Raw genomic sequence first — 17377 nt, forward strand, 5'->3', positions numbered from 1 at the left:
TATATGATTTTCCTCCACGTTTATTCTTTTTAAATTCTAAATATTTTATGATTTTTTTTACACTTGATTTACACACGATAAGATTATCCTCTCATATAGTGTGTATACTTTCAAATGATTTCATTTGTACTTTTTTATTGTGTTTTTTCAAATGTCGACTATCGTATTTCATTCTTGATCACGTGACCAAGTCATTGCCACGATGTCACATGGTGTTTTACTTGAACTCCGGACACGATTTTCTCGTTTCCACGCACCGTTCACACTTTGTCACGTGTGTTTTCCAGGCTGTGTGTTGAAATAAGCAAATTGACTCACAGAAGCACGTGTGTAAACTGGGTCACGTGTGAAACGTGAGGTGAGGTTTCTGTAAAATAGAGATACGGTATGGATAATTACACCGTTATGTCCATGCTTCCTTGTCACACTGTTTTCCCAGCTTGATATAACCTACTTTTTTGCGTTTTGCATTCTACACATGAAGCTCGGTGACTGTGTGAACATTAGAGACCGAATCCATTAGAGTTTATCTGAGAATCAGGAAAGGCCCGAGCCCCTGATAGATGAGCAAATCCAGTTGGCCATTAAAAAGTCATTTCAGAGACAGATAGGCGGCAGGTTCTTCCTACGTCTAATACGGGAAACTAATGCTCTCAGAGGGAAAGAGTGAATAAAAAGAGAGAAAACGATAGAGAGAGAGAGGTTAAAAAACTCAGAGGTTGTGGAAATTTCCGGACATAAAAAAGACAACTGTATGTGTTATAGTGTGTGTTATTGTAGAAGTTTAAACAGTACCCACACACACCCCTCCCCATCATACCAGGACTGTGCTGTTAGGATTTAATGAGCAGGACCTGGCGGAGCATCTAAGCTCTGAGAAGATCATAATAATATGTGAAAAAGGAAGGTAAAAAACCCCCAGCTTCAGTGAAGAGAGACGACATGGAGCACAGTGCACACTTGGCCAGTTCATTAATGACTCAACTGAAAAATAATGGTGATGCCAGCGCGAGCTAATCTTCCGTGCAAAGCATATCATGAGATCAGAAGCGAACAATATGCAAACATGTAGCACGTGATGAAACCTTCATTAATCCACTGGATTATAAATATTATAAAGAAAACCATTTTTAATTTTTTTATTTTAGAATATACACATACACATATGTATGTTGGCGGTTGAGAGAAATAAAACATCCAGCTGTGAATACGAGGTTCTGCGACTTTAAAACGAAATGACATCGCGAGGCTCATGCATAAAGATGAGCTGGCCTTTCTGCACATGCACCATAGATCATATATCAGCAAAAGCCATCTATCAGAGGCAGAGAGGAGCTGAAATCACCACCATGGCCCTGTCTTGCCCAATATTAATACCAGAGAAAGAGGGAGGGAGGGCGGAATGGAGAAATGGAGGGAGGAAGGGAGGGTTACAGTCATGCAGCATGCTCCCTTTTTCTGCTTCCTCTCACCGCCGCTTATACCAGAAGCACCTCTACCTGAGATGGCTAATCGCTCAAGATGCATTTCACCCACTGATCAGCATGAGCTGTGAAATTAAAACTCATCCATCATCGTTTTACAGGCCCGCTGCCAGAAAATGGAGTAAAGATGACGAGAATGAACAGCTCCTCAAGAGGTTCGTCCGAACGTCCTACAAAACATCAATTACCTCCAGTTCTTCATTTGAGACTCTTCCCTAAAACCTGATTTACAATTCATAAGCAGTTCCGAGTACCTTCCAGATTATCTTCAACCGCTCGTTTGGCTCGGACTACACAACGCTCAGGCGTAACATGTCTGCCAGGACAACGCACAAAATGTCTGCCGCATCACGCGAGCTCGTCCGGATCTCAGCTTCAGGGGAGTCGATTTTAAAAAAAATCTTTGGCCATGAAGACTATTACAAAACACGGCTGGTGAACAGCATCTATTCACACGAGGCCGTTAATATTAATAATATCATCCTCGCTCAAAGGAAACTCATCTGGTTAAATGTCACTAGTTTAATTAACGACTGGTCTTGGCTGACCTCGGCAGTAAGAGAGGTCCTCTAATGCTAATGCCATGCAGGCAAACTGGAATAATTTAGCATGTTAAACACAAAGTCAATTAACCTTCTGCAGTAGCCAATGACACTCTTCCTGCTGGCCAACCCCCCTTTTACGTACAGACTCGTCTCTGTCTTGTGATGCTGATGAGGGGATAAACAGCTTAAGGACTCATTAGGGATAAAAAAAAAACATGCTTTCTCCAGTGCCAAGCCATAATGGGTGCGTATTGATTACATTTAAACATGGGACCTGGATTAAAGCGTGTGCACTTCCTGCCTTAGCGCAGGTATTAAAAATGTTCATACAGCTAGCAAGTAAAATTCATCCATCTTGGGCATTTTTTCCTTCTCCCCATTACCCATGATTCTCTGGCTGACTCGCCCGCTTTCATTTCTGTGGCGATGTCTGATCCTATCGGATCAGTATTTGATTTCAAAGCCTTTTTGAAGGCGCTGATGTGGAAACAAAGTGCCTGTGACTGACTGCTCTCTTACAAACACAATCAACCACTTGCTTTCAACCGAAGCGCCTGTTTCTAGTGTTCCCCCACAGCCCCGACCCCTCCCCCCTTCTCCTCTGCTTCCATCTTAATGAGATGCGAAGAAATCATTTGGAGGTGAGATGTAATTTAGACCTCATCTCCCAGCACCCCAACAGGCAATCACACACACACACACACACACACACACACACACACACACACAAACACGCGTATGCACAAGAATAAAGCCAGATAAACGTCTGCATTCTATTTTACTGCAGTTGCAGCCAAAGCTAACATGAAAAACCATGTCTCTCTCACACACACACATTTGTTTTAAAACATTGTAAGGACCGTCCTTTAAATTACTAACACAGATCAATTCTATGCTACAGATAAATCTGATCTACTTTTTATTTCAAACAAAGCTTCAGTTTTTGTTTTTATTTTTCTTCTTGGTGATCAAACAAATCGTGCCAAAAATGTTGGATATTCCCATCCTTGTGAGGACACTCGGTCCCCACTAAAATATTAAAACCCACATACACACAAATGCACGCTCGCACATGAACTTGAATTTCAGTTTGAACCGTAGCTCGATTGATTTTGTCTCAGTTTAACCTTCATTGATTTCCAATCCTCTTGCCAATCGGCCGTTTCCTACAAGTTCATTGTACAGTAATCTGGTTACTGACAAGCAGATCAGCAGCATTAGAAGACACTCTTACAACCTGAAATAAACGAGGACTGAAGGTCTTTTCATTTTATCCAAACAGAGTCAGAGGAAGTGCTCTAAACCGCAGCCCCTTTGCTAACCCCTTTGCTAAGACCTTTGAGCTGATTCGCGTTCAACGGTTACAATTTTGCAAACGCAACAACCAGAACTAAATTATGGTCTAGTAAAATGAAACAGACTTTATTGAACTTGAATGCTTGGTATAAGAGAGGACAGGAGAGACACTAGCCCAACGACTCGCATGATAAACACAAGTGCATAATGAACATGTACATTATTTGGCAATTGCAACAGTAACAACATTCCCAGGAGCACATACAGTAAACAAAGAGTCTTTCACATCAAGTCCAGACTCGGATAGGAGAGTACACGGAACGCTCCCCTACTCAGGAGAACATGGAGGGGGAAGGAGAAAAAAAAATATATCATCAAAACAATGTGATATTTGGAATGCAAACTTTGTATAAATATAACATCATTGGTTTTTAAACATTTGTTGGTTCAGTTTTAACATTGGTTGTTTCGAAGAGGAGGACAGAACATGGGTGTTATGTAGATTTATTCACAGTCTTCACAGTAGTCTTGAGAGTGTGTGGGCAGAGCTGCAGCGAGATGAAGGGACGGGGGGGACGGGGGGCTCTGGCTACCGTCTGTAGTCATTAAAGCTTCGGCGAAAAAGCGAAATCAAGCATGCATCTTAGTGTCAATACAAAACTACATTAGCAGCACACTGTGTTTCGTCAAAAATAAATCCCAGTACATTTGGTAGAACAGATAACTAAACAAACAAACAAACAAAAAAAAGGATAAAACAAACAAGACAAAAATGACAGGCCAGTCACGGAGACGTTAAAGTGAACTCCATCTATTTTATAAACTGCAATGGCTGAACTACGGTTCTGTCCCATACCCTCAGCAAAGAGGCTTCGGGGTTTTTGGTTTTTCGGTTTGTTTTTTTATATATACGAGGTCACAAATGTTATTCTCCTAGCTGGCACCATCATCTAAAAAGGTTTCCATTCCTTAAAAACAGTAATATTTTTTTTTTCTCAAATATAGAGTTTTCCCCATCCTTTGTATGCACCAATGGTACGTTATCTTTGGATTTTTCCATTAAAGCAATATTGAGAGTTATTGTATTCATCAGTTACATTATTGTTGTTGTCACCATATATGGCAAGTGCAGAAACATTCAGAAAGAAAAAACAAAAACAAATACATTGCTAAAGAGGAGTAAGAAACTACATTTCAAAGTAAAAAAGAGGGAGTTAGAGTAAAGAGGGTAAAAAAGTTTAAGTGCACAAATTAAAGGAGTTTAAAAGACAACCAAACGAAGAACATTTCTTAATTCTGCATCAAAAGAAGTTCATTTACAGATAAGGTCTTTTCACTTGGCTCAGTGCAGGAGGGAAAGGTTGTACAGTAACAATGTCGAACCACATTAAAAGGGGTAAAATGTAAATTTAAACATTGGCATGGCTGGAAGCAACCTCAAGTGTCTTTGACAGGGAAGGTACAAAAATTAAATATACAAGTCATTTCTTTTCAATCTACCATACACTTAAGTCATTGAATTCAACAATCTACGCAACACCAAAATGTCAATACATGTTTCTATCATTAACACAATGCCCCCCCCCCCCACCCCCCACACCCCCCCATAAAAATCTATCCTTTTGCTCACAATTAAAGTCTGCATTACTCTTTGTGTCTGGACAAACACTTGTCCAATATAGAAAAAAAAAAAAACATTTATAAGATGACAATGCAAACCAGTATGTAACATTTCCAATACTAACAATCTTTTTAGGTATTTTTTTTTTTGTTGTTGTTTTTTTTTGGGATTTCATTTTTTTTTCTGTTGGTATGCATCTACTCTTTTTTTCCCCCCAAACACCAATTTTCAGTAGCAGAAAAAAAAAAATTAATACATGTTGACCTGAGAGTCGACAACATAAAAATACATTACATTAGTTTAGTGAGCCAATATTACATTATTTAAACAATTTGAAGCGTATTTAAAACAAAGAAGAAAAAAAACAGACTTTTGGTTAGTTAGTCATTAGGTAATTATAAAACCATCTTAGGTTCTACTCCAGTCTTTAGCTGTGCACACTTTAGTTTCCAAACAGTGTTTACGTATTCTCAAGTTTAAATTGACCAGCATATTGACGTGAGAAAACATTCTACTGACACTTTTTTTGGTTACAAGCATTGGAAACGTAAGGTATATCCTACAGGATCCAGTCCATTTAAAAGTCTTTCCATCTATCACTAGGTTCTTGTTCATGTTTTCTTCCATCGTGGTTTCCAGTTGTTGTTTTTTTTTATTATTTTACCAACGCAATAAGTCTGAAGCAAGGCAGATCAAATTACAGCCATAACTGCAATAGTCTGCATGTAGCCTTTGGCTGCAGGATACTATGTGGACTTTTTCTCCTCTGCTGCTCCATCATTGGTGCAACAACCACTAGCAGAGTCTGTTGGTTTTAAACTAATTACATTGCCAATCAGGCATGAGGTAACAGTTGAGTGTAAGGAAACTTGTACTGAAGAAGAGGCTGGGGTACAAGCGAATTGTGCTGCCCCAGATAAAGCTGTAGAAGTTGATGGAGTTTGGGAACGCTGATCTGTTGGTCTGGATAGGCAGGAGATGGCAGAGGGACTCTCTGAAACGGACTGCTTGGGCAGAGATTTTGATGGGGATATTGGGTTGCTCGGAGGGTTTGGCTGCGAGGTAGATGAGGGACTAATGTGAGGTAAGAGGCGAGAGGCATGCTCTTTGGCATTCAGGTGCTCCACTGCTCTCTGTCTGTGCTGACGGTTTTCCAGGTGCTGGATGAGCTCTTTATTCCCATTGAGAGAGATCTCACAGGCAAGGCAGTCATATAGACTAACTTCCTTGCCTCCTTCTCTAGATGTCCCTTTGGAGACGATACATTGGCTATCGTCCTGCTTTTTAATCGTTCCAGAGGAGAAGGAAGAAGAACCTTCTACATCCAAGCTGGCTGGCTGCTCTGCTGGTTTGGATAAGTTCAAGACAAGGTCTTTGTTAAAAGCCATGTCCTGAGAGTTTGTTGTAGCAGAGATTTGGCTAGCTTTTGGTTTTTGCGATTGCTGCATTAGTTGTTTTTTTTGGAGCTGCAGCCTGTGATGCATTAGTGCACCCTGCAAATTGTGCTGATATTGTTGGAGAATGGAGCCTGGGGACAAACCCATTAAAGCCTGTGGCAGGACCGGGCTATACTGAAACATGCTGTCCATACCAAACATAGGTTGCAGAAAGCTTCCTGTGAGAGCTGTGGGAATCTGTGGAGAGAACATTGGAGGGAATCCTGGCATAAGACAGGGCAGGAGAGGATTCTGGATTAAAGCTGTCTGATCTGTGTTCCCTACTGCTTGCTGAGCCTGGAGCTGACCTGGGTCAATGCTATAGTCCTTAGCAGGTTTTGGTGTAGATGCAGCTGGTGTTAAAGAGTCTTGTTTTTCCTTACTTATATAATGGTTTGAATGAGGTGCACCGTCAGCAGAAGCCCTTTCATGCTGTTCAGGGGGATTCTTTCCATTTTCCAAGTTGCTCTCTTTGGATAGCTGGAGTTGCAATTCTGACTCTATAGGCTTAGAGGATGAGACAGAGTTGTTTGCGCTGACTGGGCGTTTGTCAATGGCAGCTGACGTGGATGATGAAGACGAAGCGTTAGGTTTGCTAATCAGTCCATTTGAAGGAAGATCAATAGGATCTATACAAAAGTAATGAAAATGACATTTTTAGTCATTAGTCAAAATAAAAAGCAGTACATTTTAAAGTCATGTTTTTTACATCTAACAATAAAATGTTCCAACAATTCCATAAGAGAGGGTTTATTTATTTAGATACAATACCTGATTTTGTTGAAGAAGAGCTTGATAATGACTTGCTGCCAGTCCCTGGTACACCAGTAGTCGGTAAGTTTGAATGCTGAGGGGAGGTGTGATGGGACACCACTGAAAACTCTGCAGACTGTGTTTGGACAACTGCCAGGATCTCATTTGCCTTTTTTAGATTACTCATCTCTTGTTCAGCCATCAGATGACGAACACTTGCAAAATCGACAAATTCCCTGTCTCTGTCGATTTGTCCCCCCAGGGCTTCTTTTACTTTTGCAAGATGTTGCTGGGAGAAGACATGATCCCGCACAGACAGACAACCACTGTATTTAACACTGCACAGACTACATTCTGTTTTAGTCCTTTCATTGCATGTACTCTCTGTTCCAAATTGCTTGGCAAGGCTTAGCTTGGCTTTTTTCTCCTTGGCACGTGCATTCTGAAACCACACCTGTACAACCCTTTTGGGAAGCCCGATGTAATTTCCCAAAGCTTCACACTCCAACATGGTAGGGGTTTTATAGTCACTAAAGCACGCTTTAAGCACTTTGACTTGCAAGTTGCTTAGCTGAGTGCGATAGCGTTTTTGACCAGGCCTATCGTCTATGCTTTGACTGCTGGATCCCCCAGGACATGGGGAGGCAGGGTCAGCTAAGCTGGAGTTCTCACTATAATCCAAGACCAAATCATTTTCATAATCCTTTGCATTGAAGCTCATTGCAGGGCTAACCAGCCCTGAGGACATCTTGTCTTCATTTTCCGAAGATGCTTCTCTCTCAGAACTACAGGACAGGTGATCACTATTTTGTTTTCCCTCAGAGTAGTTTTCTTCATCAGTAATGGTTCCATTAGGGACTATGTTCATAGAAGTACCTTTATGGTTATCTAGGTCACCACATTCAATAGACTGGACTGAGGTGGGCGATCCTTCTAATTCACTCACTCCTCTACTTATTAGAGGCTTTGAAATAGGATCCTGATCATGTAAGGACAGATCCATGCTTTTACATGTTGGAGAGTCTGGACCATTCAACGCATCACTTGTTGGCATCTGTGAAGAGTTTGAAAAATTGAACAAATCCATTTTAATTTGAGACCCTTCCTGTTCCTGGGTTGTACCCGCTACTGCCATGCTGAATCCTGCATTCTTTGCTTCGTGCCAGTGGCGTGACCGTATATGAGCATCAAGGGCAGTTTGTGCTTTAAATAGTGCACGACAAAATGGACAGCGCCGATGGGCTTGGGCTGGACCCAGACCACGAAATTGGCCTTTTCTTTCACGTGCTCGTGTGTTCTGGAACCACACTTGAACCACTCTTTTCTTGAGACCCACTTCCTGAGAAATGTGGTCAAGCATTTGGCGTGTTGGATTGGAATCCAAAAGGTATTTCTGGTATAATATCTCCAGCTGTTCCGGGGTGATGGTGGTCCTCATTCGCTTGTCCCTCTGGGAATCATCCCCGCTGTGCTCCCAGTCATTTTCCATGGTACTATTTCCTGATTTGGGCTCGAGCCTTCTTTTTACAGAGTTATTGGTTGAATCAATAATGGCTGCAGTTGTGGGTGAATTGAGTGAGATCTGTGGAAAAGCACCAGAAAGTACCTGCCTTGCCATCAGAGGATTGGTTGAATCGAAAAGCATAAGAGGAATGTCTATGGAGCGGTCCAGGAACTGTGGAGGAACAAAAGGATTTTGAGCAATGAGGAAATGCATCTGCTGATGTTCTTGCCAATGCTCAAAAGATGGGAAGCTCAATTTGCATTGAATGCAATGGTAAGGAGTCACCTGCGCTTGATTTGGGTGTTGTTGCTGAGAAGAAGGACTTGCTGAACTTATCTGTGAACTCTGTGATGGAACTGGGCTTGTCTGGTTCATAGGTGGATTAGTCTGTTGGTGTTGATGCAGAGGGGATGGGGAATGAATTTTAGAGCAGGACTGTATACTTTCCTCATTAGGACTCTTTGTTTGTTTATTTGTTGCTTCAAACTTGGAATTTTCAAGACAATGTTCAGGGCCACAAGATGCGTTTGTTATGGTTTTAAGATCCTCTGTAAAGGAATCGGTGACAGTGTCAGGGTCGGACTGCTCTTTTTCAGTACACTTTCCATCTGTGCTTAGCTCAGTACAGTTTGAAAGGCTCGAACTGGAGGGTGGTGGAATAAGACTTGAGGTATCAGGTGGACTGTAAGGTTTAGAATCCAATAAAAGCTCATTTTGATAGGATAGGTCATCACTGTCATCTTTAAAGCACACTTTCTTCTGATGACTGATAAGATCAAAAATGCGCTGAAACACCATGTTGCATTTCTTGCACTCATAGGTGCTGTTGGCAGTTCGAATATAGCGGTCATTAGAAAACTCTCGGCGCTCGCCCTCTTTTACACCCTCTCCCTGGTTCTCATAGGTTTTTCTGGCTTTCTGACGGGCATTTTGAAACCACACCACAATGACACGAGTAGAAAGGTTGAGTAGGTTTGAGAGTTGCTCAAATTCATCATCTTTAGGGTAAGCATTTGCATCAAAAAAATCTTGAAGAACCCTTATCTGGTAGTCAGTAAACCTGGTCCTTGAGGATCTCTTCCCACCTGAAAACTCTTGTCTTGAAAGTTCAGGTGACGATGGCCTGGAATTTACCTTGACATCTTCTAATGTTGTTATAGGTGGGATATTGAAGTTATATGGGGAGTCCTTATTGCGCTGGCGCTCTTTGAATAGTGTATTTCTGAACCAGTGTTTTATAACTTTATTTGGCAGGCCAGATTGGTTGGCCATCTCTTGGATTTGGTCTTCGTTTGGGGAGTTATTGATGTCAAAGTACTGCCGCAGAACCCTTAGTTGATCGTCAGTGATCCTGGTTCGAGGTCTTTTACCCTGCTGTTGTAACATAGAAGGGGTTAACTGCTGCTGATAAAGCTGGGCTAAGTCGGATGTGAGGCCAGATTCGACTGTCGGCAAATGAACAGGTAGTTGAGAGGGTAGTGCCGGGAGGGAAATTGGGTGCATGAGGAGTGGGGGAAAAAGTGGCAAGTCAATGGGTAAGGGGATTGGAGCTAAAGGAACTTGGGAAGTTGAGACAGTAGGGGGAGTAACTGTGGTTGTGGAGGGAGGAATGCATGACACTGGTTTCTGTTGAGCTGGGTCTGCTGTAGGTAGTGGAGGTGAAGCAAGGGAAGGCAAAGGGGGGGAAGCTTCAGGAGCTGAAGTAGTAAAAGGAAAAAGCTTGTCATATTGTTCTCTGTAGTCTTTGGCAAATTTCTCCAATGACTGTATTGGCAAAAAGGTTTGGTGAATGTGTTCTTTATGGCTCTTTAGTATCAATGCATTTGAAAAAAGCTTCCCACAGGACTCACACTCTAGCTTCCCAGCAGAATCTGGATGATGCACCTCTTTGGTGTTGTACTTTGTCTGTCCATTTAGCTCGACCTCACTCTGAGTTCTCTGATACTGCTGCTTATTTTCATTAAACTGCACGACTAACTCAAACCCTATGTTTTCCAGCAAAGCCTTCGAAACATTTCCGGGTGCATCATGAGCTATCCTTGGTGGAATTAAATCTGTGCAGAATTCTCTATTATCCTCATCCTCATCCTCAAAATCATCCTCAAACTCATCTTGTGCTTGTGCTTTGAAATCATTAATTTTATTATTTGAGGAGAGTTTATGCAACTTCTTTAGTTCTTTATTAATGCTTCCAACCATGGCTTTGTGATTCTGAGGCTCAGAGGTCAGTATATCTCCACCAGCTTTTTGCTGAGAAACAGAAATATTTTCCTCAGAAAACAGAGACAGAGTCTGATGGGAACTTGTAGCTGCAACTGCGTTCAGTGGTTGTTTACAAGAAAAGATAAGGCTACCCTGCTGGGATGTATCTGAAAGATTTTCAAGTGCAACAGGCTTTGTCTTGCTTAGGTTTAACTCTGGGCCTTTTAGGTTTAGCTCAGGGCTAATCTGAAACTCCCCTCCTGGGATAAGAAATGGAAGGAGTAGCTGCTGTTGCTGCTGCAGCGGAAGAAGTGTATCTGTTGCAATGGGAAAATGGTGGAGAAGTGCTGGATTGAACAAATGGGACTGAAGAAAAGCTGCTTTCTTTTGTAGCTCCTGCTGGATCTGTGCTTGAGCCTGAACTAACTGTTGTTGTAATTGCTGCTGTTGTCGTATCTTATGTTGGTTTGTTGTTGGTATTACATCCACCACTGGTTTCTTTTCATTCTCCTCAGAGTGTGAAGAAACGCTGATAGCTTGGCTTAATAATGCAGCGTTGTGGTCATTGTTCTTTTGGCGCTTTAATTGAGTCTGTTCAAGAGCTGAAGAAGTAGAACTTGTGCTGTTTTTAGCATTTGCAGGCTTTAAAACTGTAGGAGAGCTGGCTGTTGCATTATCTGACACTGCTTTACGAAGCAAAGGGTTAGCAGAAGCTGAGCTAGCTGTTGATGACTCAAGTTTGGCTGCACGAGCTTTGGTTTGGTGTAGTACAGATCGCATATGAATCTCTAAGGTGGAGCTCTGGCTGTAGGCTACATTGCAAATGCTACATTTGAAGGGTTTGTGGTCAGTGCTGCTGCTAACAGACTCTGGCAACGGAGCCGAAGAATCCTGCACCGAACGCTTCACTTTGTGCAAGTGGGAGACGGAGTTGTAGTGCACTAACAGTATGTTCTTTTGTGTGAAAGATTCCTTGCACACAGTGCATTTGAAAGGTCTTGATGGATCCAGAAATTTCTCGGTTGAGAGGTTTGGCCCTTTTTTCAGAGGCACAACTGAAGGCTTTGGATTAAGATCAGCATCTTCTCGGGCCGAACTCAATACACTGTCAGGTGGGCTTATTTTCTCCTCCAGGTCACTTTCTTCATCTTCTTTCACTTTTTCCTCCTCGAAGGTTCCTTGGTCTTCATCAAGTCCTTGGACTTCGGATGCTAAGAGGTCTTCAGTCATCAAAAGACTGCCACAGAGTTGCTGCAGCTGGATCTCACTAAGCTCAAGATGACTTGTTTCTAAGTGCTTTTGCAGGGCTTGTATTGTTCGAAAGCTGCGTTGGCAAAGACAGCACATAGTGGCAGCCCTGATGGCGTGGTACTGAGAATGCTGTTGTAGCTTTTCAGCAGTTTTGAACGCGAGGCTACACTGACTGCAACGGTATTTGTAGACATGGCGGTCAGAAATCGGCATTTGAGGTCTCTGGCTGTGAAAATGGTTTATGTGCGTCTGAAGGGCACTAGATGATGTCAGGACTTTGTTGCAGCCTTTCTGCCAGCAAGGGAACACAGCATTGTTTTCCTTTGTAGATTCGGCATCTTCTACGGGCTGCTTTTGGGTTTTTGCTATCTCTGGGCGACATGTGGTCACTCTTTCTTCTTCATCTTCAGCTTGTTCTAATAAACAAAATACAACATTTGAAACTGTAATCTCTGAATATTTGACAGGTATAATATTTCCGATTAATTCTCAAGTGAACAGCCACAATCTTCAGGTACACATGCCTTAAACTCACGCTTTTCAGTTAATTTCTCTTTTCAATAAGATAAGATATACCTTTATTTCTGATATGTTGAGCACATAAAGAAATTACTTATGCTGGGCTCACACTGTGCGATTTTGGCCACAATTTGGACTTCTACGAGAAATTTTGAAAACCCTAAAAGATTTTTATAATCTTAGGCTAAAATCTGTAGTCTTTGATCACTGGGTTGTTCACCGGCAGCCTTTTAATGGCTGTTGCGATCATTTCTTTCCTCCGATGAAATTCTGGCAGTGCCAGAAGATTTCAGACGCTTTTCTGCAGTGTGACTTCTCCTACGAGGACTATAGAAGTGCAGAACTTTTAAACCACCTCAGGGAAAATGTGGAAGTGAGTCAGGTGGACAGTACAGCAAAAAGAGAAACTTATTGAAATGGAGTGTTTGTGTGACTTTTATTAATATACAGGCATGTCAGATTTTTTGTTTTTTGCTAGCTACCATAAGGGAGAGAACGCATGTCTGAACATGTCACGGATTCAGGAGGTAAAAATTCAGACAAGTCTTTTTCTTGTGTGCCTCATTTTTTGACTGTCGTACAGTCTGACATTATTCGCACAGTCCGACAAGCAACATATTGTGGGCCCGGCATAACTCATAACTCATGAGAACAGTTCAAGCACCCGCTATGAAAGGGTGCTGTAGGTTTTTTATTTAAAAATGTTCCCAATTATTAAATATTGACTGTTGTACCGTCTGACATTATGACAACTGAGATCCTACAGTGTGACGATTGCAAAGGACTATAAAAATTGCACAATGTGAGCCCGGCATTAGAGATTTAAATGTAAAATGTAATTTTTCAATTTCCGCTATCCTTATCCGCCCGAACGTTTAAAGGATTCAAATATTCATTGCAGAAGCTGGCCATAACAGAGTGCATGAGCTGCTCTTCAGTGTCTATTTTGCTGTTACATTTCACTGCACTCTCATAGTGAAGCAGCATTGCTTGCTCTTAATTAGTAGAGACTGTGCTTCTACTTACCATCAGGTCTTTTCATTCCATTGCAGCTGGAATCTGCCTTTGTCTGCTGGGTATGCGAGTCTGGCGCCGGTTGGAACATCTTCTCCGGCAGCACATCTGAAGCAATCACCTGAACAGGATGGAGAGGCGGAAAAAAAACATAAATGCGTGCCAGGCATTCAAGTAATTTCAGAGTAACCTGTGATTTATGCAGTGTAATTATGCTATTACTTCTGCAGGAACAGGTGAACATCTATCTATTTTAGACGGTACTATTTAAGCTCACTTAATAATGCGCTGGAACTTTCAGTGAAAGAAACTGCATTTTTGCTACATTTTATTCATCTGATAAAAATGCGATCATTATTTTCCTTACCTATAGAATAAGAATTGCTTACTGTGCTTGCCAGAGTATCAAGAGTACCAAACAAAGATGTACAATACTAAGAAAGAAAACTGCTGTGCTGTGTTTACTGCTGGACATCAATTGTAACAAGCTAGGCATTACAATAAAGCATGTGGTTTGGGATGCAATTTAGCTAAATTCCCAGCTAGAGAGAAAACATTTTTTTTACCAAACAACAGCTTTGGAGTTTTGTTTTTTTTTTCTGAAAAAAAAGAACATTCTCATTACATTGACTACAATAGAAAATCGGAAAGGTTCTGTTTTAACTTCTGCTTTAGATCTCTTTATATAATTAAATGCTGTCACTCAGTATTGACTTTCTCGTACATGATGAGTATTAAACCCAGAGAAGGAAGAACGTAAATTACTGATCTAACTATCGTTTTATTTTTATTTTTGCTAGTTAAGATATTTTTGGATGAGTAAAATATAATGGTATATATTAGGAATAGTAAGATTGAGTAATTGGCATCGGCATAAAAGTTGTGATGCGATGCACCGATTTTAAAAAGTGTGCATCAGATACAAGTTGCCATTTGTATCGTGATGCATCGTTTTTAACAAAAAACCGATTTATTTATATATAGCTGTTAGTAGATGCGCTATCATTTTATTGTTTCGAAATCGACCAATAATTTGTGACTAGTATTGTTTATGTAGATTGATTTCTTCTCGCTAAAGTTAAAGTTTAGCTAAAGTTTCTGGTGCGCGTTCACTCAGCACCACTGCTGCTACATTAATCTGAAGTGTCGCAACACTACGGACACGAGATTCACATAGAATACAGATTAACATGGCAGAGGTAGAGCTGCGTCTTCTTGGAGACACAACAGGAAAACAACGTCTAGAATTTATTTCATTTATTTCTTTTTTGCACTACAAAGGCGTTTGTGAAAGGGGCCATGCGTTAGAAGTCAGAAGGCATTTAAGTGAATGTATGATTTTCAGTCTGTATGAACCAAATAAATGAAAGTGAACTATCTGTACTATATTGAATTGCATAGCTTCCTTTTTTCCTTTGCATTGTATTGCATTGAATCGCATTGTGTTGAATTAAATCGAAATCGGATCGCACTGCATCAGTAGCTGCTTCATATGCATCGTTAATGTATCGTGGGTTATGTATCAGTTACGGAGATGCACATCTCTTGTATCTATTTAAATTGCATTAGCAATATGACAAATAGTGACAATGTAAAAGCTAGCATGCACCCAATCAGAATAAGTGCAAATGAAATTGTAAAAATCAAAACATATACTAGCACACAGAGACTTACCAACCGTGCAAGACAGCACACACTCTAATGATAACCCAGTTGTTATATAGCTGTCATAGCTGTCACTGTTCTAGTCTCTAAAGTTAGCGGAAATTGAACCATAACCCCTATTTTCTTGTCTCCCATTTGGACCAGTTCTTGTTTTTTTGAATGTGCAGTGAAAAAAACACCCTCAATTAGACATCACAATGGAAGTGTGGTCACAAGAGCAACACTTAACAGAGTTCGCAGGTTAAGTGTAATAGGAAGCCCTTCCTAGTATATAACAATGTCTTTAGACATCTCTATTCCAAATCGGCCTATCATTTACCCCCTCGCCTTTAAAACACGGAAATCAATGTATCTGTGAGGCAGAGGGATATTCGGGATGAGAGCTAGAGAGGCACACAACAAAACAAAATGGCTGCCATTATCATCACAAAGCCAGCCATTTCAGGAAGATGCTTCATTAGAGGATAGAAGCCAAGCACAGAGACCTTCTCAAGGTCACATTTAAATTAAAGCACATAATTGGGAAGCACAGTTCGTAACAAGAACCACCTAGCACTGGATCAGGACTAATGAAGCTCAATTATTATCATTACCCTATCTCAGCAAAGGAGGAGGTCTGGGGGGATGTAGGGAGGGTGGGGAGAATTAAAAGATGAATATATAAAGCAGACAGGGCAGATAAATAAACACATGATGAAGAGCTCGATACAAAAAATATACAATTAGGTGGTTCTAAATATGTTCATGTATTTCATTAACAAGTGCTATGACTAATATGAAAGTAATCTTATGTGCCTGATTCTGATAAATAAATAAAAAATTCATAAGAGGTGTTTCTTTGTGTTCCTTCAGTCATATAAAGACAGACATTTTTTCAGCATTTCTATGTGGGGTTATTTTGTAAAGGTTCCAAGATTAGTGCCACTCTTATATTTGTTATTTGGTAAGAACTCGATTCAATTTAATTCAATTTGCATGCCGCTTTCTCAATGATAAATTAGTCCCTATAACTTTATCCCTAATGAGAAAGCCAGTGGAAACGGTGTCAAGAAAAATCTCTCTAAAACGAAATGCGGAAGAAACCATGAGAGGAACCAGACTCATCTGGGTGACACCAAATCTTCATTCATTACAGTTCCATCATTGTTGAAGTTATAACTGATGGTACTTGAATGTAAAGCTGTTCATGGAAATTGCAGCCTAAAGCCAATTTTGGCAGATTGTTTACATTAATTGCAGCCCAAATTTGCCCTGGGGACATTAAAACAGAGTAAATTCTTATAATGTCTGACCAGGTTGGAGAGGCATAAGGAATAAACCCTGCTCCGAGCAGATTATTTCAAGCTCATGTCTGCTAAAGGAGTTTGTCTTGGTAACTCTTGTCTACGTCTTGTTCGTATATGTATGTGAACAAAATGTATATTTTTGAAATATTGACTTCTGTTCAGCCTTGATGCATGGATCAGTTTAAGTGTGTGTGTTTATTTTGCACCATATTTTTTTTGTTCGTTCTCCTAAAGGGAAGGCCAATCACTCTGGTTATTGTGATAACAAGACAGCAATTATGCAAACCTAAGTAACCAATAAAAAAGAAATAATATGGACAACCATCAAGAGCTTTGGATTGTGTGAAAGCCTTTCAGACCAGAAGATACTTCTTATTGTGCAGGGGTCATTTAGACTGAAATGAAACTGTCTTAATGCAACCTGAAATCCATTTTGTCACGATTCGGTTCCCCCTGCTGTGCATCATGGTTGTCACAGAGACAGAACCATTTTACTTCCTGTTCCAGTCTCCACCTCTTTGTGTTTTATTGTTGAAATCCTCACTCCCTCATTTGCCCCAATTAGTATGTCTCCTTTTCTTTCTTTCTCCTTTTTTTTTTCTAAAGCTTTGCCCCCGTTTCTGGTTACCTGTTTTTTTTTCTCCTGCTTCTGTCATTTCAATATCTATAATAACTTGCATGTGGAACATAGAGGGCATCCGATGCTTCATATTTGTGACCCATTTATGCAAACACCTGCACCAAAGTCTAGTTAAACACTGAAGCAGGTCATCATCTGTTAATGGTGTATTTTAAGGCACA

At 40.8% G+C, this 17377-nt stretch overlaps 1 protein-coding gene across 1 annotated transcript in view; it reads right to left on the reverse strand.

Annotated features, from left to right (window-relative positions):
* Positions 1–5277: 5277 nt before the first annotated feature.
* Positions 5278–17377, reverse strand: part of zfhx3a (zinc finger homeobox 3a) — a 30553-nt gene continuing 18453 nt past the window's right edge. The window contains exons 7-9 of the mRNA XM_046864342.1: positions 13638–13746; positions 7154–12508; positions 5278–7011 (exon numbers count right to left, since the gene is read on the reverse strand). Coding sequence (XP_046720298.1) covers positions 5693–7011; positions 7154–12508; positions 13638–13746 — 6783 coding nt within the window. The 3' untranslated portion in view covers positions 5278–5692. The remainder of the gene's footprint in view (positions 7012–7153; positions 12509–13637; positions 13747–17377) is intronic.

Source organism: Silurus meridionalis, chromosome 13 (genome assembly GCF_014805685.1).
Source record: "Silurus meridionalis isolate SWU-2019-XX chromosome 13, ASM1480568v1, whole genome shotgun sequence".
Lineage (NCBI taxonomy): Eukaryota > Metazoa > Chordata > Actinopteri > Siluriformes > Siluridae > Silurus > Silurus meridionalis.